Raw genomic sequence first — 27,983 nt, forward strand, 5'->3', positions numbered from 1 at the left:
TGTTACAAATGATAATAAAGCAACTGTGTCCCCTTCAGTTCACACATCAAATCTTACTGAAATAAAGCAAGAGTCCGAGTTGGTTAATTTAATTTATACATACATTTTACACACAAAGACCGTGACAGCATTTATACAAATTCTCAGTTCATACATAAATGTAAAAAAAGAGATAGCTGTCCACATTACATCATCTATAATACTGCGTAGACATGGATGTTTGAACTTTAGCACAGGGGAAGTTGAAAAAAGGGGAAAAAAAAGATACAAAAAATATGTATATCTGTATAAATATAAATTCAAGAGTAACAGAATTGTATCATACATTAAGGAGCATTGAAGACAACAAGAAGCTCCTTGGAGTAAAAATACAAAATGAAAAAGGATACACAAGTAAGTCTCGTGAAGAAATCAGATGGTAGGACATCAAGTCAAAGATTGTCAGTCATCACTCTCTAACTTTAAAAACAGAAAACAAAAACACATCCAGGAAACACCTCACACACTTTGTGGCACTCACACACTCTGCAGAGAGCCGCGGCTCTCGTTATAAAGCTTTTTTTTTTTTTTTTTTTTTTTTTTAAAGGAGCAGTCTGTCCTGGTCGATGTGAATTCGACGAGAGGTTTAGAAAAGTGGAAGGACGTCTTTACAGACGTCTGGACCGGCTGATAGAAAACTGGATGGGGACGAGTGACAGAGCAACACCAGCCTACTTTAGCAATCCCAGTTATGATGCCCTCGAGCGAGGCACTTCATCTCTGCTGGATCCAGTGGTGCTGCTCAGTAGAGGACTATTTTAACTGGGCAGCTCGTAGGCGTGTCACTGGCTGTGTTTACATACTGATTTGAGTCTTTCACTTCCTTACTTTCATATCTCACTGTGATTCATTTCACATTTTTGGTATCCATGCAATAAATCTATCAATCTGTGATAGGAAATTTAAAATTTGAATGATTTGCTCCGACCCAATAATACCAGTTGTCACATTGTACAGCTGTGAAAACCTTGTTACCGTTTCATAAGATACTGTGTTGCAACAGGAAATAAATTCTGTTACAGTAACAAAATAGTCTCTACGTGACTCAATGGGAAAATCCATCTGGAGGTTCATTCCCTAAATCTCTGACTCATCTACTTCTACTGAAGTTCTTGACTACAATTATATGAAGCTTGTTGCTACATGTAAACACAGTCAGTGTGAATGTGAAACAGAGTGCGCTCTGTCCACTTCCCCAGATCGAGAGTAATGAGATATAAAAGAGGTCTGTGAAAAAGAGGAGATAATAAGAAGGCAGTCTTTAAGATTGTGCTGCTCACTTTAGAACACAAGGCACATTTACAGTAAAAAACAAACTTTCAATAAATTGTCAAGCAAAAAAAAAAAACAAAAAAAACAACAAACAAACAAAAAAAACTTCTGTAACAAATCTGATCCATACATTATCATCCTGCCAGTTATGCATCAAAGAATAATATAGTTCTGACTTCTTTAGCATTCCCAGTCATTAAGTCTAATTCAGAATACTGTTGGAAGAGTTCGGTGTAAAATCCACCAAACTGTTCAGTTCGACACAGAGAGAGCACTTAAGTGTTTGCTGATTGTCAATAAGCAAGAAGATACTGAATGATCGTGTTGAAGAGCTCCGATACAGAACATGGCACAGGTCTGTCGTAAAAAGAACAGAGTTAAACAACACTCAAACATGTGGTCATTTCGGATAAATAAAAAGAAAAAATGTACCAAACACTAACTCTTTGTTTGCGGTTTTGTAAAATAGAGAAAGCTATTCATTCTTTCTTCAAACTACGTTTCCTGAAGCCGACCTGTCTCGCTCTTCTTCTACATCTATCTCCTGTCTACTCCTCCGTTCTACCTCTTCCTGAACCTTCACAGCTTCCTCCTCCTCCTCCTGCATTCAGGACCAGCCTGGCTGCAGGAGGTGAAGAGTCTGCCGTCGATGTTCTGCAAACACTGATCATCATCATCATCATCATCATCATCATCATATCTGTTGCCGCCCCGTCGTCATGTGGCGACGCACGCTCCGACATTCAACTAGAAAAAGCACACAGCTCGTTACTTTCAAAACCCAAGCACACTTGGCAATTAAGCTTCTTTAAGCCATGACGAAAACAGGTACACATGTAATAACAATCATAATAATAATGTAAATAATATTAACCACAATAATAAGCAGCATGTTGTAACTGAAAAGAGAAAAAAAATATATATATAAACCAATATATTTGTACATGGCATGTTTCAGTACTAAACGTTCAAAAGGATATTAAGTGTTTAGAAAACTATATATAATGTATTTTTTTTTGTATTGCACTTAGTCATACTATCACATGTTTTGGCTGTTGTGAGAACGTGTTGCTTTGTGTTTTTTTTTTTCGTGACACGCCTCCAGAAGAGAGAGGAGACTGCTTTAGTTACAATGCAACTGTGGGACTGATCTTTGCAGGATAGCTGTAAAACTGTGCATCTTAGTGAATGTGTGTGTGTGTGTGTGTGTGTGTGTGTGTATGTTTGTGTGTGTTAGAGCATTGATTCTCAGTCAGAAACCGACTTATCTGACCTACTGTGGGGTGGGTTGGGGTGGGTGTGGGGGGGGTGTTAGGCCGGTCCGAGGTGGGCTCTGATTTCTATTAACTTTCACAAGGTTTATTCGGGTGGGCTTGTTTGAAATGGCTCAGTGTGTAGAATCAGTAACAGGAAGTATTTTATCAACACAATATTTGTAGCAGCAGCAGCCTCTGAGTGAAGAAGGATCAAAACATTATGCAGAACTAAAGTTGGCACGAAATCAAAAGGAGGCTGCTGTGAGTATAGAAGATAAACCAATAAAAAATATCTTGTTTTATTCATTTGATTCTAATTTTGTGAACTTTGATCTGCTGCAAATGCAGAAATTTAAAGTGAATATACAGAAATAAATTTTAAGAACGGAATGCTTAAAGGGACACTGAACAGCTATTTCTAAACCTTTGAGCCAAAAAACATCAATATATGGACGCTGACATCTACCTGCAGAGACCCGATGCCTTTTTTCGCCCCACGAGCTGTACTGAAGAAGTGTGCGTGAGTGTGTGCACGTGCATGCATGTGTGTGTGTGTGTTTTTTTTTTTTTTTTGTAGCTTATTTTGCAGCAGCTGTGAAAGAGGCGTGTTGCTTATTCAGTCTCCCTCCTGCGCTCAGAGTAAACTTGTTACACTCTTCTTCACGTTGCCGTGTCCAATATTCGAGTGTAAAGCAGCACAGGTCCGACAGGAAGTAGCTCCTGGTGTTTCAGTCATCTGTAAGACCGAGGGTGGAAGGAATGGGATACAAAGAAACCGCTGGAAGGACCTGAAGCAGTCCTCGGATTAGAAATCTTGTCTGAACTTCCTCTGTGATCCAGACATCCTTATGTTCCCAAGGTTATTGACAATCTCCTTTCAGCCTGTGCAGTTTCTGAGTCTCGCTCTCCTAACCACATACGTTTCACCCTTGATGCAGCCAGTCACATACAGAATGTTGTTTCTTGGTCCCAGGTGAGGGGAGACTCGTATTTGAAGTCATTGTGGACACACAGTAGATTCCACAAGGTGGCGATGTTCATCAGTCCTGCTCCTGCAACTTAACAATCACACTCTGTAACATCATACATGCCGGATATGCGTAAACACACACAGAGACACCTGTGTATCATGCATACCTCTACACACAGACACACACAGAAGAAGAGCAGTGGTGGGTGGGAGGGCCGTGAGATGGGTGACGAGCACGCTCAGGAGGCCTGTCACTCTGCAGCTCTAGACATAGACCGGCTCACATCCCTCCCCCTGCTCTCCCTCCTCCTCATCGTCCTCTTCCTCCTCCTCCTCCTCTTCCTGTTCCTCCTCCTCGTCCGGGCCAGTGCTGCCGGCTCCGACGATGCTCGGCGGCACCTCGCTGACTTCAAGAGGTTTTGGATAGCGGAAGGGGCAGCCGTGGTCGTCGAAGAACCTGCGGAAGGTGAACTCGTAGAAGGCGTGCTCCGGGTGCTTCCCGTGCGGGGAGCAGAGCGCGTCCAAAGCCCGGGTGCTGTCCCCGCTGTCGCTCCACGCCCCGGGGCCGCCCTCCTCCTCCACGGGGTCAAAGTTGGACGTGTCCATCGGGTGGGCGATCTTGGGTCGGTAGGGGGCCGGTTGCTGCCGCAGATTGCTGGAGAAGTCCATCTGGGTGAAGAAGGGGTGGGCTTTGATCTCGCCGGCTCCGTTGGCACCCAGCCGGTCCTCCGCCGAACAGCAGAGGCGGCCGATGATGTCGACGGCCTCGGGGCTCAGTTTGACCTGCGCGGGCACCTGCAGTGTACTCTCCCAGTTTATGACCTGGGGAGTGGAGAGATATCATACATGAGGAAACAGCAGCTAGATGCAAATGTATCATGACATCATCAGGCCGTCTGATTCTTTGAGTTGAAGGCTGAGCTTGTGATTCCAAAACTGTCTGTATGACTAAATACCACTGTGGGTAGGAGGGAAAACACGCACTTTTTTGTGGTTTGGGTGAAAAGTCACATTGAGCTCATTTATTGACGTCATGTCATTGATATTTTGGTAGTTTGTCATCATGCCAGGTTGGAGATTTAAAATCAAAACATTAACAGTTCCTGTAACTTTAGCTTAGCACAGTGTAATGTCTACACAGGCTGAAACAATTACAGTCACTAACTGAATAGGCAACCCGGAGAAAATCAATTATCAACAACTTTGATAACAGATAAATGGTTTAGGTCATTTATCAAGGAAAATGCCAAACGCTCACTGGTTGCAGCTTCACAAACGTGAGTATTTGCTTCTTTCTGTGTTTTATATGATTGTAAATTGAATATATCTGAGCTCTGGACTGCTGGACAGACAATACAAGACATTTTAAGACGTCACCTTGGGCTCAGGGACATTTTTAGACCAAATGATTTATGACTAATGGACTAATAATGCTTAGTGGAAAATTATAAAATATATTGACAGACTGAATGACAATAATTTTTCATTTCAGTCCTAATATACAATGTACTATTTGCCATAATTCAGCTGATAGAAAGAAGAAGGAAGGATGATATTATGTGTGTATTATATGTTTAATTTCTATGTGTTATTTATTTTTGTTCTTCTCTTTGCCCTGCTGAGATAAAACTGACCCGGGTACACCAGGCTGATGTTCATTCATTTATTGGTCAATGGTTTAACTCCAACTCAAAGTGGAAATGTTTTTCTTCTTCACTGACCTTAATCTGAGTCTCGGTGGGAGTGGGGGCCAGGAAGGGTGGCTGTCCCACCAGCATCTCAAACAAGATCACTCCCACGCTCCACCAGTCACACAGCTGGGTGTAACCTGCACACGAGACACAAACGTCACATGAATTGATAAGTGCTCTGACTTCAGAGAAAAAACAAACAGGACAAAACAGTACAAGTATTATTTGTTTCATATTTTCTATTGTGTCAGCTCTGTACTCCTGCATGTTAGATTAGAAATAAAACAATGACTAAGTTAAGCTGCTGACTCTCAGCTTTAAGGGTCCATATCAGATAAACAGCAGAACTTTCAGCTCTTTTTATACAACATTTTTGAACAGTACATTATGACATTGTGTTCAACCCAAATACTAGAAAATTAAAGCTCAACCTCAGCACTTAAACCTCATAGTCATTGTTTCATTTCACATTTTCTGGGCTGGGTACAGAGTCAACGCAACAGGAAATAAGTCACTGTCTAAACACTTAGAGACTGCAGGATGTCTGAGTATTCTAGAGAATAACAATATTCATATTTTATGCATGTTTTTGGTTTCAGTTACCTTCCTTATGAAAGGTATCTTTTAATATTAGTGATACAAAACATTCTAATGTTGCAGGATAAAAGTGTACTGAACTAAATTTCAAATAAAATATTTGGCACAAAGACGCATGAGAAAACATAGGATTTTTCTGCCCAGTTAAACAAATAACTACAGTACGTACACACAGTGTCTGAAATGATCAAGCACATACAAAGAGAAATTGTCAAACCTTTGGTTGATAAATCAGCACCCACCTTTGCGCAGCAGCACCTCGGGTGCGATGTAGTTGGGTGTTCCCACCAGAGAGTGAGCCAGGCAGCGCTGGTGCTGCCGGTTGGCACGCTGCTCTAGTGTCATCAGCCGGTCACCGCAGCGACAGTTAGACACATCATCCCAGAAGTCACTGGGCTCCATGCTGTCCTGTCTGACGTGACTCCCTGGAGACAGAAGGAGGGGAACAATGTTGTTAAACTACACAGGAAACACACAATGAGACACTGCCTGCACCAGCTGGCTGCAAACATTTGTATGAAAAAATACATGTTCAATTCATTCTGGCTAAACATTAATATGTACTGGTTTTCTGTTTTTTTTCTTTAATTAGTTAATAATAAGTTTCCCAAAATACAATTTCACTACAGTTAATCAACAGACATAAGTGAATCATATGTGTATGCATAGATATATACAAACATACACATATACATAGCTTAACAAAAACAGCCCAACATCAACAGTATAATAATTCATCAGAAAGTCTCACCTTTCTGGTAATACTTGGAGTTGTGCGTCCAGCGGAAACCTGTGCACAGGCCGAAGTCAGTCAGCTTGATGTGTCCGTCCAGGTCGATGAGGATGTTGTCAGGCTTGATGTCACGGTGGATAAAGCCCATCTTGTGGACGCTCTCGATGGCCAGTGTCAGCTCTGCCACGTAGAAACGCGCCAGAGGTTCGGGGAAGACGCCCATTCGGATGAGAAGGCTCATCATGTCTCCTCCGGGGATGTAGTCCATGACAAAGTAGAGGCTGTCGCGGTCCTGGAAGGAGTAGTAGAGACGCACCACCCACTCGTTGTCTGCCTCCGCCAGGATGTCACGCTCTGCTTTCACGTGGGCCACCTGCACCAAAGAAAGTCCTCATTTAAACTCGTTATTATAACAACACATCATCATTGATATCAATAAAGGCAATGATGCCAAAAATTGCACAAAACTGATATTCTGTGCAAACTCACAGGCTCTGATTCAAGTTTTCTTCAAATCAGTAGTGTCTATATGTAATAATCACCTGGTTGCGGTTGAGGACATCTTTCTTGCGCAGTGTTTTCATGGCATAAAGAGCACCAGTGTCCACCTTACGTGTCAAGCACACCTCACCAAAGGCACCTATGCCTAGCGTCTTGATTTTGACAAACATGGATTTGTCCATTTTGGCACGGCGTAGCCTGTTGTAGTTTGATTCTTTCTGGTTCAGCATCTTCCTCATCTGTTCCTGCTCTGCTTCTGACAGACCAGCCTACACAGGAAGGAAAGGGGTTGAAGAGGGGAGAGACGATGAGGAGAATAAACAAGTTTATGAATACACAAAGCTTGAGAGGCGGTGTTGGTAAAAACGTGAATACAAGTACATTTTTTTCATTTAATGAAAGTTAAGTGGCATGGGCTGAACCTAGCGCTCTGACCTTATTGTCAAATTTTACTCAGTCTGTTACCTAACTGTCTGGGACTGGCTGTGGTATTTTTTTTCTCCTCTCAAAATGCCTTTCAAATTACTTTCAAGTAGGTCAAAAGGGCAGAGGCCAAAGTCATGATTCAGAACAAGCTCATGCAAACACAAGTGTGAACTCACTGACTTCTCATTCCAAGACAAAGGTCTTGTTGTCTAAAACAAACCCCTGAGGGAGAATTCTCTGGAAGATAACCTCTTGACCATCACTGCTCTGTGCGACTCATAGAGATACACAGAGGCACAAGAACTGTACCAGAGGTTTTAGCAGCAGTTTAAGCTCACTTAATACAACATACTTACAGATTACTCTAGACCGTTTTCAAAGCATGCCGTTTCCTGATTGATTTCCAACCTAAAGGCAGCCGTTGCTTTTATTTCTTTTCATTGGGCTATGAAAACGATGACTTCCAGAGAGACTTAAAGCCTGCTTGAGACAATTAAACCTTCACAGGGCACACCTCGCTGCTGGCATTTATTTGTCAAAAATGTCCTCTGTTGATAGTGCGTGTTGGAACACTGATGGTTGTGTGCTCTGCTGAGAATCAACATAAACATAACTGGTTCTATTAAAATAAGAAGCTGCTGTTGCTTGTAAAATAATCACTGCCTATATAGTCTAATGGCTGTTTTTTCATTATGATGGATTTAAGCAAGTTTCATGTCGTTTCATGTTTTATTGAAATGTATAAAACTGATGTCTGACATAAAAATAACTCTGAAAACATATGGTATCTTTTATAAAATGATCTGCAATAATGTAACATATACACAATTTGTAGTCAATGGGATAAAACACATTGTGTGCTCCTTTAATTCCTACTTACTGACGCTTTCCGGAGAAGCAAAAAGTTTAAATATCATAAAATCTCCACAGAGAAGCGACCTTAGAAACCATCAAACCATTAGGTTCAATGGTGTCTGCTTATTATTCAGATGATTCAGCAGCTGACTTGAATTTGTATCATAGAGCAGGTTAAGTACAGCAGGGAGTGCAGTGAAGTGTTGTCTTACCTTGGACATCTCTTGTTCCAGCTGAAGCCTGCGGTTCAGTTTCTGCTGGTAGGTCTTCATTACATTCTCTATGTGCTGCTCCATGTAGAACTTGAAAGCGAAAGGTGAGTAGGTCTTGATGCGTGACTCCCTCTTCTCCTCGTCACGTCCATTCTTCCTCACTGGAACGGGCGACGTCTGGATCTGCTTCTTGTCTTTCACCGTTTTCTCTCCTTTCCCCATCTTGGTTTTTTCTTTAACCTGCTGGCTCTCTTCGGCCTTTCCACTGCCTCCACTGCCGCTGTGTGTGCTTCTGGCAGCAGAGGTGCTGAGGTCCTGACCTCCGCACATGGCTCCAGCTCCTTCCAGGGCCCCTGTATCGCCAGCTGCGCCAGACATAAACAGATTTTTGGGGTAGGGTGGCGGCGGACAGCGTGGCTCCTGAGCAGGCTCAAGGGAGTAGGTCTCCTCTGGCATGTAAGCCAGAGGCTCCGCTGTGTCCGGGGCCTGGGCGGTCATCCAGCCGGGGTGGCATGGGCCCACAGCTGTCTTGGGCTCTGGCCTCATCACACGGATACTCTTGACCGGCTGTTGGATGGGCGGGGACGTCACAGCTGTGATGGTGTTTGGAGGGCCCAATGAGGGATCCTGTTTCCCAGCCGCAGGGGGTGCTGCCATCGTAGGCCGAACGCCGTTGGGCCCAGCAGATCGGCTGTTGAAGGAATTGGTTCTGCTGGGGACACGCACCTCACCCCTGAATGGGCCCTGGGGTTGGGGTTGCCTGGCTGGCGGAGCTCCTTCAGGGCCTGGAGGCCCTGCCCAGTGGTGGTCATACAGGTCCAGGTTGAGGCTAGCCCTGGATGGCGTCATCAAGCCCTGGGGAAGATCGGGGAAGTCTGGGCCCATGTTTCCCACCGCACCTGGGGAACGGGATATCATGTGGACCTGGTGGGAGGTGGGGCTGGCCTGGCGTGGGTGGGAGTGAGGGGGCAGGTAGAGGTTGGCAGGATATCCTCCCCCTCCTGGCCCGTTCTGGCCCATGGGCCCTTTACCCTGCATGTTGACATAGTTGTCTGGGGGTGCCATGGGTGGCGGTGCCATCTTGTTCTGGAAGGAGGCGGTTCTCTTGACTCCATAGCCTGTAGGCTCCATCATGTGAGGCCTGGTATGGCCATAGTCATAATGGGGGCCTGGCACAGGGCCCCCTGGTGGCTGTGGCTGGAGCTGCAGCGGCTGGCCAGGGACGTTGTAGCTAATCATGGGCCCATGCTGCTCCATAGTGCCAGGATAGCCCTTCTGCTGGGCCCCTGGAGGGTACATGGTGTTAGCTGGGTTGCTCTGGGTGGCCATCACCGGTGGATAGGTGCCCATACTGGGAGGTCGACCCATTGGGTTTCCCATGGCAGGGCCCTGTTGTCCTCCAGATGGGGGCATCATGTAGTTCATAACAGGGGGGGCACTCATGTAGGATCTTGGCATCTCACCCTCTGGGCCATAGCCAGCCCCTTCATACAGTGGGGCCCCCATTTGGTGGTACGGGGGCATGGCACCTGCCTCACCTGAAGCCTCCATCGCAGGCCGGTGGTCCATTGTGTTTGGCATGCCAGCTTTTCCTGAAAGCACAACAGGTAAGACCACTTCATATACTAAGGAAATACTGTAGTAATTTCATGTAACTTTCTGTTAGAAAAGGATCTAGTTCAATTAGCACATACAGTACGGATGTAATACATGGGTTGTATGAGAAATGAGGAGCATATACAGTAAATTAATATTTTTAATTTTTTATGAGAAGATGCCATATAGCAATTATATCTTATGTGCTAACTTCAGGGGTGCTGATGTCAGGGCTACTTTTAGGTCAGTTACCCCTAATGAAGACAAGGGTTTGCAGTCATGCCGGGAAGTCATAAGTACCATCTCTTTCACCAAAAAGCCAAGTCAATTTACTAGTAGGTTGCAGTCATGTACCTGGTGAAGTCTGTTTGATGACACGGACGATGAGCTCATTGCGAGGGTCAAGGTAACCCATTTTACTGATGTACTCTAAGGCTGCCTCGATGTTCCTGCTTCCTGTTTGCTTCAGTGCACGAACAGCCATCTCCTGTAGTGCAAAAACACAAAAACACATTCAAAAAAGGAGACTTTGACACATTTTTCTTGAAAACTTCCTTTTTTTATTCATCAAAAGCCAAGATTCTCAAATATTTCATGTTGTAAAACATGAGAAGGCCTAAAAGAACGTGTAGAATGGCAGAAATTTTGAGTAAAAAGCGGAAAATGCTGATCAAAGAATAAGTGAACAACATTATGTATTACGAATCTGACCAGACATTCAGCTTTGGATACTCTGCACACACACACACACAAATTACTGCGGGTAGCAGCAATGAATCATACACAAACACAGGCCCATGCATGCCTGTAACACACATAAACACACATCAGGTTGATCCATACACCCAAAACACACACCAGACACACACACACAAAAAATTGTCCCAGGGGGTGCTCAAACACCTGCATCCTCTCTACTTGGGGTCACATATCAGTGACTTCCTGTGCCTCTCACAACAACAACACATAAAAACTATGCCAGGTCAGATACCAGAAGTGAGTCATATGACTATTGAAAATGGTTACAATAATCAGTAGATTGGGAATAATTGTAATGTAGGTCACTGGAAAAACTGTTAAAAGTGGGGAAAAAAGATGAGCAAAGTGATCCTGAGTCAGCATTCAAAGAAAACTGAGTCAAGGCAATTGCCATATAGCCACATGATAATTCGTAATGGGTGCAATTATTTCATGTGAATGATTCAGTAATTAGAGCTTCACAGCAGGGTGTGGTCCTGCGTGTACTTCAGTGGCACTGACAGACGAGCTTCACAGGAGCCGACCGGTAAACGCTCCCTTTAACATACTGGTGATACTGCAGGTTTCAGCATTTACTACTAAACTATATTTTTAATCTTCTTTTGATTTCGTTAATTTCAGTCTGATTAACAGTCAACAGAGACCCTAAATTAGCTTGAGATTGATCATCTACCACAGTCATAATCTGTCACACAGTAATGTTGTCACATTTTGTTAATGACATTCAAAGCAAAGACTGATCACTTGCATTCACAAGCTACAGTATGTTCTCAGAGAATCCAATGAAGAAGACAAAATGATAATCACACGTGGACATTGAGAAAAGTTTCATAGGAATTTGGAAGCAGACTGAATCAAAAAGATTCCTGTTCAGCAGCCAACTCTCAATTCTTGGATATGGGAGTTTCCTGTCATCACTAAAGCAACACCCAAATATTTCATGTCTGGCTGATTTAGTTTGCAAAATGAATTAAAAAAAAAAAAAAAAAAGACAAACACAAAAATACCACAACTAATGCAGCCGTACAGCTTCTAGTGAAGATCTATGAATTAAGTTGATTCCATTTTCATTCATGTAAAGTGGCATTTTTATTTGCTTGTTTGCCCTTTGGCTCGTCTCCCTCTTCAATCACACCCGCAGGTGGGGCATGTGGAGCTCATCCCAGGCCTGGAGAGTCCAGTTCCAACAGGTGGGTCACTGGAAAAGTCCAGAGGTATGTAGGTCACCTATGTGAAAAATGCTGGTTAACCGCTTTGGTATTTTCTATCATCAGCTGCTGTGCAATTTACAATTGAGACACGGCAGCAAAAAAATGGAGGAAGAAGGAAACATGCAGAGCATTCCTTTCCAGTTTACGGCTGTTTCTTAAACAATGCCTATCATTCCTTTTGGCTTAATGTAAGGCAGGAGATCTTAAAAGCTTTTCAGCTCAGGATTCAAATGAGAAACTAGTTTAAACACCTTCAGATGCCTTCACACGTACATCATTTGCAGCTAGAGGGCGGTGACCTCTTTATTTATAGTTGTTGGGATTTAAATCAAGATAATAAAAAAAAAAAAAAGCCAAACTGACAGTTTCATGGACTTAAGTCAAAATAAACCGTCTGTTAGCAGAACAATTACTACAGCTCAGAATGCTGCAGAGGTCTAATAGGAAATCATAGTAGAATGGCACAAGTACTAACCTGTAACAACATGTTTCATCACTTTATCCTCATGTCTTCCCATCAGGCAAGGTTGATGGGTTTTATGTAATAAAGATTTACGAGAATCCCTCCTAGTATTACCTTGAATTCAACTCATTAGTGTACTTCATGAGAGGAATGTCCTGAACATTATGTGCAGTAGATGTTTAAGTTGATTCGACACCGTCTGCATATTAAAATTCCTTTAGGTGGTGTGGTGTTGGGTGGGGGGGGTGGAGGGTGGAGGTGGGGTGGTGGGGAGGCATTAAGATGATCAGCTGCCTCTTAACTACCCTGACTTCCTGTTTTCTTCACAATAGCAAACATGTAAACAAACAGGACAGCGGAGTGGAAGAGAAACACAACAGTAAAAATCTGTCTTTCCTTCACCGGCTGAGCGACCCACACCTACATGAGGAAATCCCCTCGAATGGCATATGACCTCACTGCAAAGACATTTCAACTCGAGACTTCACCCCCACCGCTCGCACGCCCCTGCTGGCCGCAAGCAGTAACAGCAGCCACAAATGAAAGTTCTTCTGGGTTTTTTTTTTTTTTGCAGATGGTATTTTGGTGGAAGTCATGATTCAGACACTCAAACCTACATATGCACATATTTATCAGCTCCAGTCATGAGAATGTGCTTGAGTTTTACATTCCAGGTGTTTATCCCGTAGTGTGACTGAACGTTCGGCACCATAATCAGATATTTGTGGTCTTTTATGCTACATTGTCATTTATGGACTATTGAAATGCTCTCGTCTGCTCTTCCGAAAAAACCCTATTAAACACCTGCAGCTCATTCAGACTGCTGCTCCCAGAGTTCTAACAAGAACCAGGATAACTGAGCACATCACTCAAGTCAGGTCAATTCTATTTTTATATATCAATATCACAAATTTACCTCAGGGGGGGGCTTTACAATCTGTCCATCCTCTATCCTTAGATCCTCAATTCCAATAAGGAAAAACTTCCCCCCAAAAAAATCCCTTTAACTGGGAAACAAACCTCAGGAAGAGCAACATGGGAGTCATCCTCTTCCAGCGCAGACAAGACTTGCAATAGATGTTGTGTGTACTCCTGTTCTTCAATCTTTACTACAGCCTCGAGATAATTTTAGAATAGATTTTTAAGTGCTGCTGCTAGCTTATAAATCACTCAACAGCCTCGGGCCAAAATACATGTCTGATATGCTTGAAGAATATAAAGCCAGTAGGTCCTTTAGATCTTTAGAAAGCAGTCAGCTGGAAGCGCCTCCGGTCAGAGCCAAACAAGCTGCTTTTAGCTACCGTGCTGTCTTAAATACGTCCCCTTTAGATGCTTTAAAATGAAAAACTCTCCTGTTGTCTGCTGCCTTTGATGGAACTGATGCCATTTTCTTCTTCGTTTCGCTTCAGACGATGGTTCTTATCGATAGGAATCGTCCTAATTTAGCAGGCGATTACAATTCTTTGTGATACAAGTTGTGTCAAAATAAGAGCGTATCATAGTACATGAGGACATTAAAGGTTTTCTGCTGTAATATAATGCAAAGGAGTATAATGTCATCTAACAGAAGCATGAAAAATATGTCTGAGCAGTAAAAGAGAGAAGTTTTATTTCTGCGCAGCCATTTTGTGCCCCTTCAGACAGGCCGCCTTTATTTGACGGGAGGAAACTATAAATGGTTCATAAGTAGGACCGTGCAGCAACTGTGGGCACAGTCACCTCTCAAAGCCAGGAAATGCCAGGGCCACACACTTTCTATGTTTTCTATAGAGTGTGTGTGTGTGTGTGTGTGTGTGTGTGTGTGTGTGTGTCCATCACAGTGCTTCTATATAGGTGTAAATCATCATAGTGAATACAACCCCCTCATCCGCGCGTTCATACACACACATACACACAACTCCACGTCCCAAAGCACAAGACTGACCATCAACACACACACACACACAGCACTGTTTATACTCTGTTTCCTGTGTGTGTGTGTGTGTGTGTGTGTGTGTGTGTGTGTTGCATTCCTGCGTAGCCAGCGCCGCCCAGTAATGTCACATTATGTCCTCCTCTCACTCACTATTTCTACCTCGTTTGCTTCCCTCCGTCTTCTCATCTATGTCTCTGTTTCTTTTAAGTTCAGCTTTGCTTTAACGGCATGATGATAATTAAGTACAGTATTGCCAATTTGTATATTGGTTAATATGTGTAAGTGTCTTAATGCAGAATTCTTTTTTTTTTAAAGTCTCTTTCAGCATTTCTGTCTTTACAGTACAGAGCTGACAGGAAATGCGGAGAAACAGAGAGAGAGAGAGAGATGGGTGATGACACACTGAGATCACATGATCAGTGTTTTAAACCGTACAGGTCACCAACACTCCTGCAGAATTCATTGAAGAGAAAATAACTCCATATTGATGCTATAATGATAAAAAAAAAACATGAGGAAACAAGAGTTAAACTATCAGATCAGTCAATCAGAATGTGTTACATAACCATGCTGCTCTTTTCATTGTGTTCTTGAATGTGCAAATAGTCTCAACAGCATTAAACATTCTGATTGACAATGTTGAGAAACATAAAGGAGAAAAGTTTCCTGCCTTTAATAATAAACTTGAACCTAAAATATTTGGATTAAAAACTACAAATATCTAAGATGTCATATAAGAGTTATATTGAACCATTAAAACAGTCATACTCTCTGTCTGATTTTTATTGTTTGTCTCTTTAAATTGTGTGTGTGTGTGTGTGTGTTGGGTGGAGGCGGGCCTGGTGACCTTGCTGTCATGGCGACAGATGTTCCTTGCTCACATTCCACAGTCCAGGAAGCAGGAATTCAAGCTATTTGCAATCTGGATAGTCTCTCTCCCATCTCTCTCTCTCTCTCTCTCTCTCTCTCTCTCTCTCTTAGTCGAAAATATCCAGGCCACATTTGCACCCTTGTCATAATGGTTGCGGGCCGCAAGCCGCCGAGTTATCCCAAACACATAATCACCAGCCTACAAACTGTACTCACAAACTGACAGTGACAAAACGAGTGCAAACACAAGCAGAGTAACTCACACAGACGTGCGCTCAGCTCTTTTTTTTGCATGAGGAGAACGTTATTTTCATGAAGTTTTATGCTGCCAGCGTAGTGTTTTTTTATATTAGTTGTCTCTTTGACCCAATTCTGAAACACATTCCAGTGTAGGACCCTGCAAATCAAAGCCAGATGGATGGACATGCTGGGAAGGACATCCATGCATTATCCGCACACAGAGGGCCATAAAACCAGCAACATTTCTCCCTCCTCTTCCTCCTCCGTGGCTGTAACTTGCTAAATACCGGATTCTACCGACAAAACATGACAAAGCTTAAGCGAGGTTACGCCTCGCTTGCAAATTATGACAGCGTGAGCCGAGGGAAGCCTCGTCTTTAACCCTAACGTACAAACCATGATCACACACACACACACACACACACACACACACACTAAAAGTGCTTCCAAGTCACGTCCTGCCGGCCTCATCATTGCATAAACACCGCCGCGTTCGCTCGCTCACACGCTGGAGGCTTTCATATTCTTTGCGTGCACCGGATTCCTGCCCGGCCGCAATTTGTCCTGTACATACAGTGGAAGGCCTGTGGGGATGGCCGAGAAATTCAGGGAAGGAAAACGTTTAACGCACCCTCCTTCCCTTCACTTCCTTTCCTTCCCTGTCATCTCGATGCGTGGCATGCCACCCCCGCCCTCCTCCCTCCCTCCCCCGGTCCCCCTCCCTCCCTCCCTCGCTCCCCCTCCAAAACATTTCCTCCCTTAAAAAAAAAAAAAAAGTGATTATGTAACGAGCCACAGCGCTCCGCAATTTGCAGCTGGAGAGGACCAGAGAGAAGGAGAGGAGGAGGAGGAGGAGGAGGAGGAGGAGGAAGACGAGGCTAGCTGATAAGAAGAAGAAGAAGAAAAAAAAAAAAACAGGTTCTTTGTTGTTTGAGGCCAGGTTGAAATATCAGGACCTTTGGGAATAACATCTAACTAAATTTCCTTCTTAAAGCAGGCTGTAGTGTAATTTAAGATCACTTTAAATGCAAAAATACCACCCAAAAATTTTAAACAATGTGAAAAAAGAAAACAAAGCATTTAATTTCTTGTTACATAACTACTACTACTACCACTTTTTGGCCACATAAACATATTAGTAAAAGTAAAATCCTTTGAGCATAAAGACATTAAATCCTCTCCTACGCACTGATGAAGTTACATTTTTGTTGTTTTTAACAATATTAATAAACTATGTTCTGGCTTCCACATGAGGGCTTTTATTTTGGTCTTATGTTTTGAACATGAAATGATTTCAGTGAAAACTTTTCCTGAAGCTAAATCAAGTATTAGATTCATTAAAACTCCTGTTATTATTAGTATGTTACTAATATAATGAACACAAATCAATCAAAGCCATTATTATAAAACATGCATACCTATCAAGAATGACACACACACACACACACACACACACACACACACACACACACAGACAGACACAGACACACACAGGGACAGGGAGGGACAAACAGGGACAGGGACTGAGCAGCAGAGTCTGACAGACGGACCAGACACGGAGGAGGAGGAGGAGGAGGAGAGGCGACATTCTGGGTGGCGACACGACTGCAGCAGAAGGAACTGGTCCACCCAGCTGCCATTGAATGTTCGCTTCCTGTTTGTACTGACTGAGCCAGCATTGGTTTGGTCCATTCACAATGGTGGCAGCAATGGAGGTCAACTAGCCGGCGCTGTAGCCAAGGAAATGGCTTCCATTGTAGCCTACGAGCCTTTCTTTCACTATCGTCTACAGATATTTGCACCAGGAGGAGGATAGTGTACAAAATTAGCTTTTTGGCTCTCCTGCCACGGACTAAAAAAAATAGGTAGGGTTCCGTTTCAATCACATGACTGTGGTGAATTCATAGTGAAAGCTTTCCAACTCTGCCAATAACACACACACACACAATAACGCTAACTCACACACCAGCAGCAAGCTACCGTGCAAGATGCTGGCCGTGCAGTCAGGAGCACTTTGGAGTTTTGTGTTTTGTCCACTTTAGAAACGTGGAACGTGTTGGGATCGAACCATGTTATGTTGATCCTCATATCGTCTCTTTGGTGTTCCCGACACTAATCCAGACAATAGAGCAGCTGTTTGGACACTACTGCTTCAACACACAGCCAATCAGAGGTCAGTTTCTAGATCAGAATTAGAAATATAACTATCAAACTCTGAAGAGTGCTGGAGACTCAGGAAGCTGAAACCAGCCTGCTGATGTCTCACTGGGCAAAATCACTGAATCAGTCCCACTAGAAGCTGCATGTAAGAGGAAGAAAACAAGACACAAAGCAAAAGAGCTCAGCTATCAGCAAACACCCGACAAACAGCGGGTCTGTCGTCGTGATAAGTTGAAATCAATTTGGCTCGGCTCCACAGTCTCTCCCTGAAGGGGCGCCGCTGTAGCGGGGAGGATTTCTTCATAGCGCTGTGCATGGGCTCGAGTGGAGCATTCTTCACATGCCGAGCTCCATCACAGGGCCCGTCCTCTAGTCCTTTAACCACTGCTGTACCAAATCTAAAAACTGGATGGCTGCCCCTCAAACCTTAACTGAAGGATTTCCCTCAATGCCTTTCAACAGCTCTCGAAGAGAATAATACTGAAAAGAAGATACTCTGACTGAGCCTGTATGTTGTTTTCTGCTCTATTTATTGACTTATTTTTTTCTATTGCTCTAAAGACTAAATCATTGAGCAGTTACTGAAAAAAAAAAAGAAAGTAACAATAAGTGTGCATTCAGAGTGACACTTTTTTTCCCCTCTATTTTCAGAATAAACCTCCATGTGATGTCCAGGCATTTACTAAACCTACAAACTGGACTTCCTGACTCATATTTCATCTTCTAACAGGACAGTGTAACCTGTTACTGCTATTGTCAGATTAGATGCACCTTAGTTTTAGTCCTGATGTGAATACAAGACAAGGTGCAGCTTGATGAAACTCCCTCATCCTCATCCAGAGCTTAGTAACAGGTGCAATATAATACGGTTGCGGTTTGATGTTGAGGTCAACTCTCCCTCAACTCAAGGGAAGTGAAGTGACCCCTGATTAACAGCATACACATGACTGTTACTCAGGGATTTGTGAGGCTGAAGGTTGAGTGTGAAACGGGCCCGGCTCTTCCCATTCAAACGCTCGTCTTCCCTTTTCCTCTGGAGACGTTCGACGGTGCCCTCGCATTCCTCTAGCGGGACAGAGGGAGTAAACGCCAAACAACCCGGTTGGGAAATCCATCTAATATTTCAACATTTCCACGCTCAGGCACTGTTACGTAACCATGGCATTGTACACTTGGCAGGGAAGGCTTATATTGTGTTGCATTTGTGTGGCACTCTTGACCGCTTTCATTTGAGAATTCCTGACTAAAGGGGGCAGAGCGGCTTCTCACATCTGTGTGAAGTGGCTTTTAACTGCGACGGAGCAAACGGCGTCATGGGGTATCACAATATATCACTATACAAAAATGTGACAATAGTATTGTGGAGATGAGAAATGGATCAAAATAGTGAAGCGATATAATCAGTTATGACTCACACACAAATGGTCCTACTTTATGTTTCTAGAGGGCACAATCAATCTTGTAACAGTAAAACAAAAGTCCCGCTCCAGAAATATAAAAACTTTAAACTGGGTTTTGAGGTCAACTGAGGTGTCTGGAGAATACTGAACCTTATTCAGACATTTGCTCTTTATTTTCATCTGGACATCCATTCACAATTGTTTTCTTTAATTTATTCTTCAGTGTGGATTCATGGAGATAAAGATTTGTTTGTGAAAAACCAGCCTGACCTTTTCATCTGGGAAACTGTATTATTTGCATTTTTTTTTAAATTTTTAGTTTAATTTATTGTTCACTGAGAAAGTGTTTCTAGATAAAATAACCAGATTGGAATCTTTTAGTGGCTTATGCAGTGAAACAAATATCTGAAAAATGAAGGTAGATCATCACAGCTGAGAAAACAAATCTGTTACCACAGTCCTGCTCACTAGATAGAGATAATAACGGGATAGCTGGGTTTGCACCAACACTCATACTCCCAGGATACAAACCAGCATATGCACACACATGCATGTAACAAACACTCTCTCTCTCTCTCTCTCTCTCTCTCTCTCTCTCTCTGTGTCCCACCTGATCACAGCCGGCGTTGACCAGCTCCTGCAGCATCTGCCGGTTGACCTCCCCGGCGCCGGCAGGGTGTCCCGACCCCGAAGACGGGCCTGACTCGTTGGCAAAGGGCATGAGCGACTTGCGGATCTCCCGCAAGGCATTCTGGTAGTTGTTGAACTTCTGTGGGGGTCGGAGCTGCTGCTGCCGGCTGGCCGTGTCTTTCCCGCCCTTGCAGTCGGCCCCTCTGCTGCCCTCGTTGCGGGAGCTGCCTCCGTGCAGAGCCTGGCTCACCAGCTTGGCCGGCTGCTTCAGGCCCTCCTTGATCTCCTGAAGCCTCTGCCGTGTGTTGCCCACATACGGGGCAGCTGGGAAAGTCTTGGGCCTCATGGCCTCAGTGCCCAGGGCAGGCACCTACTCAAAAAGGGAAACACACACACACACACACGCGTGCGCTCACACGCACAAACTGGCGCTCAGTCCCCTCCAAAAAAGATCCCTCCCAAGCTGGCTGACCTAAATAGATAAAGTCTCCAGCAGCAGATTGGAGGGACAGATTTGGGAATCCTCCTCTGTGTCCCTTATTTGTTTGTGTCTCTCTTTGTGTTTCTGATTCCTGCTGATGCTGGTGGGGTGGATGAAGGTGAAGCGGGGTACTACAGGCATTCCATGGTGTGGCTTTCAAGGCTCAGGTTCCAGCTTATTCCAGGAAATGCAGCCGGTCACGAGGGTACCGCGAAGCCAAACCATGATGCTGCCAATCTGTGCCTGTGGAGGAGGGGATGGAATTAGAGCATGGAGACTGTGGTCATGCATAGTGTCAATGTTTTGTTTTTCTTTTTTTTTTCTAAAATTAAAGCAGGCACTGGGCAATTTACATTCAGAATAACAAGTGTTGCTTTTAGCTACAAACGACAAAAATGTAGAAGTAGTAATGACAAAAAAAAAAAAACTTTTTCCCTTATTTGAATGAGAAAGTGTGTCCAAACTTTTGACTGCTGCTTCCTTCTATATATATGTTGATGCCTATCAGTGCATTGCAGAAAGGTATTTATTAATACTAACAACATGCATACCAAGCTTAAACTTTTAAGAAACATCACAATTAGTTGAGATTTTGAACTGATGCTCACTATCTTTAAATTTTCTGGGATACAGCAGGGTTTGCAAAAACTAAAAGGCACTGAAAAGAAATAACATTTCCCCAGAGGTTTATGACATGATCAGCTGTTACCTTATATTCACAAAAAGGTCGACACCAGCCTGATATCAGAATGACCCTCATGTGTCAAAAAGAAAAATCTAAGCAAAATGGGAGCAGTTTGAGACATGTATAACCTGGAAGTTAGATTGTGTACCAGGAATGCACAGGCAGTACTGTTGCATACCTAATTCATAATTCAGGAATGTTAGGGGCCATAAAACACCACCTGCCCCCCCCACCACCTCCCTCCCCTGCGGTTGCACAAGTCAGCCCCTGTCACTGCATACTTGTGCTACGTGGTCATCGGTAAACACCCCTGTGAGAGCACAGAGCTCCAGCGTGGGGTCAGAACAAGAACAAGTCAGCGGCCCTCCCTGCTGCCCGTGATGCTCTCCTGCGATCAAACATTTAACACCGTTTGACAGTCTTATCTTAGAGGAACATACTCCACATTCTGCCACAACAGTATTACTCCTCCAGGTCATTTGGGATGACGTGTGGAGTAGATGCACGTGTTGCTGTCAGATGCGTCATGCGAGGACCGACGATAAACACTGACATCAGGGGTGACATTAGGAGATGCCTGTTGTTTGGAAGGTTTTTGATTCGTTATGATGACCGGGAGCAAATGAGGTAGAGGGTGATGCACGCAAAATTTTATAATAAACACCTACAGCGTGTCTGATATCACTCCCTCGTTCACTACTCCCTAGAACACACACTTAATAGTTTACTCAATAACGTGCAGTAAATTGAGATTTCTTGTGACTTAACATCATTTTACGTCATCATTGACAGGTGTGGTGTCACATGACTACAATGCAACAGGTAGACTAGTATACTTTGATGTGAGATACAGAACTGTGCAAAGGTTTTAGGCTCTTCAGATGTTTAGATTCTTCTCCATAATGCAGCAACATCAGGGAGGCGTCTGATCAGTCTGCAGCATGACAACGACTCCAAACATCCAGCCAGAGTCATAAAGAACTATTATCATCACAGAGAAGAACAATGAGTCGTGCAACAGATGATTTGGCTCCACAGAGTCCTGATCTCAACATCATGAAGAGACAGAAGCAGCTCAGACGCCGAAATCCACAGAGGAACTGTGACAACTTCTCCAAGATGCAGAACAACCGACCTGCCAAGTACCTGAAAAACTGTGTGTAGGTGTAATGAGGAGAACTGCTGCTGTTTTAAAGGCAAAGCTGCTCACACCAATATTGATTTACTTTAGGTTTCTGCTGTTTACTCAACTTTATATGAAGTTAACTGATAAATAAAAGTATTGATGACATTATTTTGGACCAAATCCTCCCTTTAGTTTTAGTGTCTAAAACTTTTGCACAGTGCTGTATATTCACTGTTTTCACTTTCCCTAAAATACAACACTACTACAGTATTTATACAGACTATGAGACATTCTCATCATAACCTGGATTATTACATAATGAATTTACAAACAGAATATCAATAAATTCAGACACAATTCATTAATTAATTAGGAGTTGCTGGCTTATGTGCTTTATGAGCGTTAACTTTACAAACTGTGTTCACTGTATTCATACACAAATACAGATTTTTAATTCATCTGCACGCTTGTCAAACTGTTTAAGGAAACAGAGACTGACATTCTCTCATCATCACTACATTACTGTGCTGGTAACTGAGCGCCCTTGTTATTGTTATTTTGACAGTACATCACATTATTGAGATTATGAATGTTAATGTCTTGAATGTCAGAACCTGGTAGCATCTCCCACATGATTAACAGAGAGGATATATTTCACTTTTTTACTATTTATTGATTTAGTTTTTGCTGCACTCTTCCACTTAAGTCAAGTCTCACTTTACTAACCAAGCAAGACCTCTTGACATACGACCCTGAAACTGACGGCAGGTCGGTTTCCTGTCCGACCGAGCAGCTCACAAGCTTCAAATATCCTCCTCAGCTAGAGAAGATTCCCGTTTGGCTGGCGGGTGGTGTCTGCTCTCCAGATGCCAATCTGGTTTGTTATTTACCAACATCGGAACACTTCCAGACACAATCACATGCTGGCAGGTTTTGACTTGGTTGTGGTCGAAAAACTTGTCTGCTATTCAAACAATTTTGCTAAGCAATCAAACTGTGATTGTTCTGGGTGCGTTTCAAAGAATCTGATTGGCAGGTAGATCAGTAAAAGAAATTCACAAGCCGCTAATGATCTGATTATGTGACTGACTATTATCCAGAAACATATGAAAGCAATGGATGAGTCAAAGGCCGGTCTGTTATTTTCTCTATCACACCACCTTTTGCGCTCATATGGCAACATACCACAAGCATAAACCATTTTCTAAAGTTTGTATTGAGTCAGTTAAACCAATGACTACGCCCGTTTCAATGAAGTGTAAACAAATAGCTACTATAGCAACTATACTGGGAAGGTTCGTCTCAGTCATCCACCGAGCGTTGACTGGAAGCATGTCTGAAGTGTCCTGGTAGACTATTTTAGCAGACACCTGCTGGAACCATCAGAACTAGTATTTCCTGTGGTCCAGAGTAGAGAATGAAGAGGAGTTATAATCTGAAAAACCTTCAAAGAGAACTACAATTTCCCAAAATGCATTGTGGTGAGAAACATTCAATCACTGAGGTTACTGATGATGATGCTTCTTCTCTGGGTACGGAGCCACCTATCACACCAAATCTCAGAAACAAAGTTAAAATAAGAAAAAGATGTCCGTTATACCAGCTGATAGTGTTGCTATGTCAACCAATCGATATATACTCCCACTCTGCAACTCTAAAATGTTCATTCATGGCTCCATAGAGAATAGCTACTTTATAAATAATATAGTTAAAGTCAATTACCTGCGGCGCTGTGTGTTACAGGACACACAGTTTACTGTTCGTCTCACCGCTGCCAGTCAAAAGATATTCAATATTATCATTTATAAAATTTCAGTGGAATAGCATGGTGATGATATAACCACATTGTGTTATTGTTTCACCATTTTTGCTTGGGAACCATCAGTTTTATACAAACAGATGATTCCAAGAAAACTTTGATTAAAAACTGACTAAATGAGTCATTCAAGTTTTGGTTTGCCACATGAGAAAATGTTTGTGTAACGCCTCACATAAAAAAAACCAAACAAAATGTCCTTATTTAGTTTAATATAATGTGATATATATATATATGTATCAAAAATGTTCTTATTAATATCTTGATACTGATCTCAACCACATCACCCACAGCTACTTTCCAGTAGATGCTGAGCATGACCGGGATCATGGCATTCACACCAGACTGGCCAAACATAAGAAGCCCTTGAACTCCACCCCCACCCAACCACCCACCCCCCCCCCCCGCCCACCTCCTCCCTGTCTGTCTCCATCCCTTTGGGCCATTTCTAAGAAGGACACAGCCCTCACTGTTTGTACAGATAAAACTTTGCATGGACAAAAACATGTTTGTTGTTCTTTTTTTTTTTTTTTTTTTTTCCATATTGGTGGGTGGCAGGGCAGGGCGGGACGAAGGGTGTCAAGCTGCATAAATGTTGCCCCATCTCTGGGATCTCTTGCCTCCATTCCTGTGATGCTTCAGGCGCCACGTCCGACCAATGAGCATTCCATTCCACAAGTAACTACAAGTAAACTCATACCGCCGTTGAATCATGGGACAGTCTATGCTGACCAAAATAACCCCCCCCCCAAAAAAAGTGTATGACATGTTCTCTGTCTGGGAATAGGAATTAAGAGTGTGTTTGGAGGGGGGGGGGGGGGGGACTTCAACAATTACCGTAATAAAAAGTGAAAGAACACCGCTCTGCAAACCACAACCACAACCTCTAACCTTCATCAGTACATACCTCAGCATAATCTCTGCTGTGACCTGACCCTAAATTTTAACCTCTGACCCCGAATTGGCCAACATTCAAGAAAATCTCACTTTCACACAAACATGTGCTGCAAATATATCCATCCTATAGTGTCATTTAGTCTTCTACCTTTTATCTTTTTCAATTACATCAATAATAATAAATGTGCAAGTGTGCTAAGAATCCACTTAACCCCGTACTACTCCAATTAAGATAAATCACACACAATAAAGTCACTCCTCTTATACGTTTATTTGCACTGAAATATTAATCTTGACAGTTTTTTTCTTTAGTTTACAGGAAAACATTGAAGCCAATGTGAGGCTCTGCAGTTCTTCTGATGGCCACTAGATGAAAGAAAACAGCAAGCACACTAGAGTGAAAGGAAAAACCTCTCTTTTGAAATACAGACAACTTCTGTTCCACATAATGCTTGACACTCCTCAGCTAGAAGAGTATTTTCCTCCTGGTGTGTACTTGCTGAATAAGTACACCAGGAGGAAGTTGTAGTAAGTACATGTGTAGAAGGAATTTGTTTTGGTGCAGGTGTCAGAACAGCTATTGATGGACAGGTCTCTCAGCCTATGACGCTCTGATGTGTTGGCTGCTGATTGCTTCATCTATGCCTTTCTTTTTTGGCACCAGCGGGACCAGCTATCTCCGTTTCGTCCCTTCGAAAAAAAAAATCTGTTTTTGCTCGGCACCGATATCTGGTGGAATGAGCCGTTCGCAGATTAAATCTGAACCTTCATGCGCCGCTGTCACGCTCAATCTGAGCTGCCCAGATAATTTCAACCCCGTTGGATAAATATGACAGAATGTGTAAGCTAATGTCACTCCTGTGTTTGTGGAAATTACGGGAAGAGAAGAGAGAGGAAAAGAGAGGACTAGCTGCTTTAGCCTAGTGGAGTGACAGACAGCTGAAATGAGGGAAACGCTAGTGGCCAGGACTGTGTCTTCCAAGAAATGTCATGTGTGTACAAAGAGAAGAGTTGAGGGGAAGTCACAGCATTGAGTGTGTGAGAGTGAAAGAGAAATATGAGCTCGTCAGTGAAAAAGAGAGCTAAAGTGGTATGTGACTCCCATGGGAAAGATCATTTACATATTTTTCAGTCTGTGATGCACTGGTGTTTTTTTTTTCCTCTGTAGTGTGAGTACATTTGGATTTCTCCGGTGTATAAACTGACATTTCTCACTATGTGTGTTTTCATTTCAAAAAAACTTGTAGAAACTCTGTAATCACAGCTGCGGTTAACAGGAACAAGAAAGTCCAAAAACAGCATTAAAGACCTGTAGGTCTTTAAGGGACACTACACCCACATACTTCTGCACTCCATGGTGTTCACAGATCTCCAGAAACAGACACACATGCAAATTTAAACCAGGCCTTGGCACGGCACAAGCACCAGAGCCGGAGTTTACATCCAGTGGCCACAGTGGCTGCTTCATCCTAAATAACCCTTCACTATTTTGCCACCCAGGATGTTGTTTTACTTCCAGAGTGGGACCTGGTTACCTGCTTCTGTAACAATAAAGCGCACAACAAAGCTTAAATGGACACAGCCAACATCTGTTTGTAGTCCAGTGGTGATTTCCCACATCCCTGTGGTTCTTCCCTGACAGATGCCTCCGCACTGCCTGACAGAATTCAATCCAGCTGTGGCCCGATACCTGACGACACACTGTTGCACCACCATAGCCTAAGCATAATAGACCTAATTGTTGCAAAAATGTGACCCCCCGCCTCAGGAAACAGACTGGCAGGAACATAAAGTGTCTAAATAAAACTTGGGTGTTATGAATGGGTTTGCATAACTCGGGCCTGCTGCTCTGCATTGTGAGGAGGGAGTCCCTACTGCCAGGTGACTTCTTTACTAATCAAACACCTGAACTGATAAAACCCAACAACTGCTGGCAGTTTAATGTAGTAAAAGCATGTGTCAGACAGAAAGAGAGAGAGAGAGAGAGGGAGGGAGAGAGAGAGAGAGAGTGTGTGTGTGTGTGTGTGTAGAGTAGTAGTGGCACACCTGAATGAAACACATGGTTGCATCAGAGCCAAACTATGCAGGCCTTAAGCCTTACAATAGAGTGAAAATTGCAAATTCTAAACAAATGATATGCATACATCCTGGACAGTTTTTCCAGATATTTCCCTTTTTTTTTAAACCCCAACAGACTGATGCTATTTCCACCTTTTGTTTTGTGGAAAAATAAAAAATGATCCAATAATTCTCAGGTTAATTGTGAGACCTTTATGTCTCTTTACAGTGTGTTTTCACCATATATCACAACTGTATATTTATTACAGAGTAGTGCATGCAGTCTCTCTCTACAAATACTACTAAAACATTGAAATGAGCACAGGATGTTCTGAAACACATCATATTAGCAGCAAAACTAGAGCTGGATAGCGTCTGGGTCCCCTTTATTATAACTCAGTGGCCCCCCAACATGGAGTTAGGGCTCCTTAAAGGTCCCTGAGGGGGGTCCCCAGCAAAAACATCTCAGCATAACTGCAATTACTTGAAATTAGCACCAGGGGATAAAGTATGTAAAAAAGGAGTATTTTGATTTTAAGTTTAACTCCTCGTTTGTGGCAAATCTTAAACCCCTTTACAAAAACGCGACTGTGTAGTTTCCAGTCTCTGCCTGGGGCCCCCGGGCATGAAAAAGTTTGGAAACCCCTGTTTTAACGTCCTGTGGCCTTCTCTATGCATCCCAGGTTGGGGGGCTTACAGCAGCAACAGCACAACGTTTCTATGCAGGAAGAATTGACTCTGTAGAGGTTTAAAACATTTAACTTTTAACACACACCCGTAACGGAACTTTCCCCTCAGCAACAAGTCGTGGAAATAAGTTACACCACCACTCCCCTCCCCAAAAAAGTAACTCTCAACTTACCATGTGAGAGAAGTAGCAAGAATAACTCAGACTGGAGAGTAAATCCCGTCAAACGCCAACTTTTAAAATCCGGTTTTCAGGTAGTTGAGCGCGTTGGTAGAGCTGAGGAGCTCAGTGAAGACGGAGGAACGGGGTAAATATGATGAAATGAGCCTCCATTTTCTCCCCAGCCTCCAGGCAGGATCAGAAATGCAGCACAAAGTTGGACACTCGCTGCATTGTTAACATTCCTCAGGTCACGTGACGGACCGACGCACGTCAG

At 43.2% G+C, this 27,983-nt stretch overlaps 1 protein-coding gene across 1 annotated transcript; it reads right to left on the bottom strand.

Annotated features, from left to right (window-relative positions):
- Window positions 1–73: 73 nt before the first annotated feature.
- On the bottom strand, window positions 74–27,953 carry lats2 (large tumor suppressor kinase 2). The gene is made up of 9 exons (XM_044365611.1): window positions 27,722–27,953; window positions 19,777–20,520; window positions 10,503–10,635; window positions 8,553–10,144; window positions 7,101–7,328; window positions 6,577–6,931; window positions 6,068–6,250; window positions 5,259–5,365; window positions 74–4,359 (listed from the first exon to the last, which is right to left on the bottom strand). The coding sequence occupies exons 2-9, from the start codon at window positions 20,140–20,142 to the stop codon at window positions 3,802–3,804; spliced, it is 3,522 nt and encodes a 1,173-aa protein (XP_044221546.1). The 5' UTR covers window positions 20,143–20,520; window positions 27,722–27,953; the 3' UTR covers window positions 74–3,801.
- Window positions 27,954–27,983: the final 30 nt, after the last annotated feature.

The sequence above is a fragment of the Thunnus albacares genome, chromosome 11 (assembly GCF_914725855.1).
Source record: "Thunnus albacares chromosome 11, fThuAlb1.1, whole genome shotgun sequence".
NCBI classification, from domain to species: Eukaryota; Metazoa; Chordata; class Actinopteri; order Scombriformes; family Scombridae; genus Thunnus; species Thunnus albacares.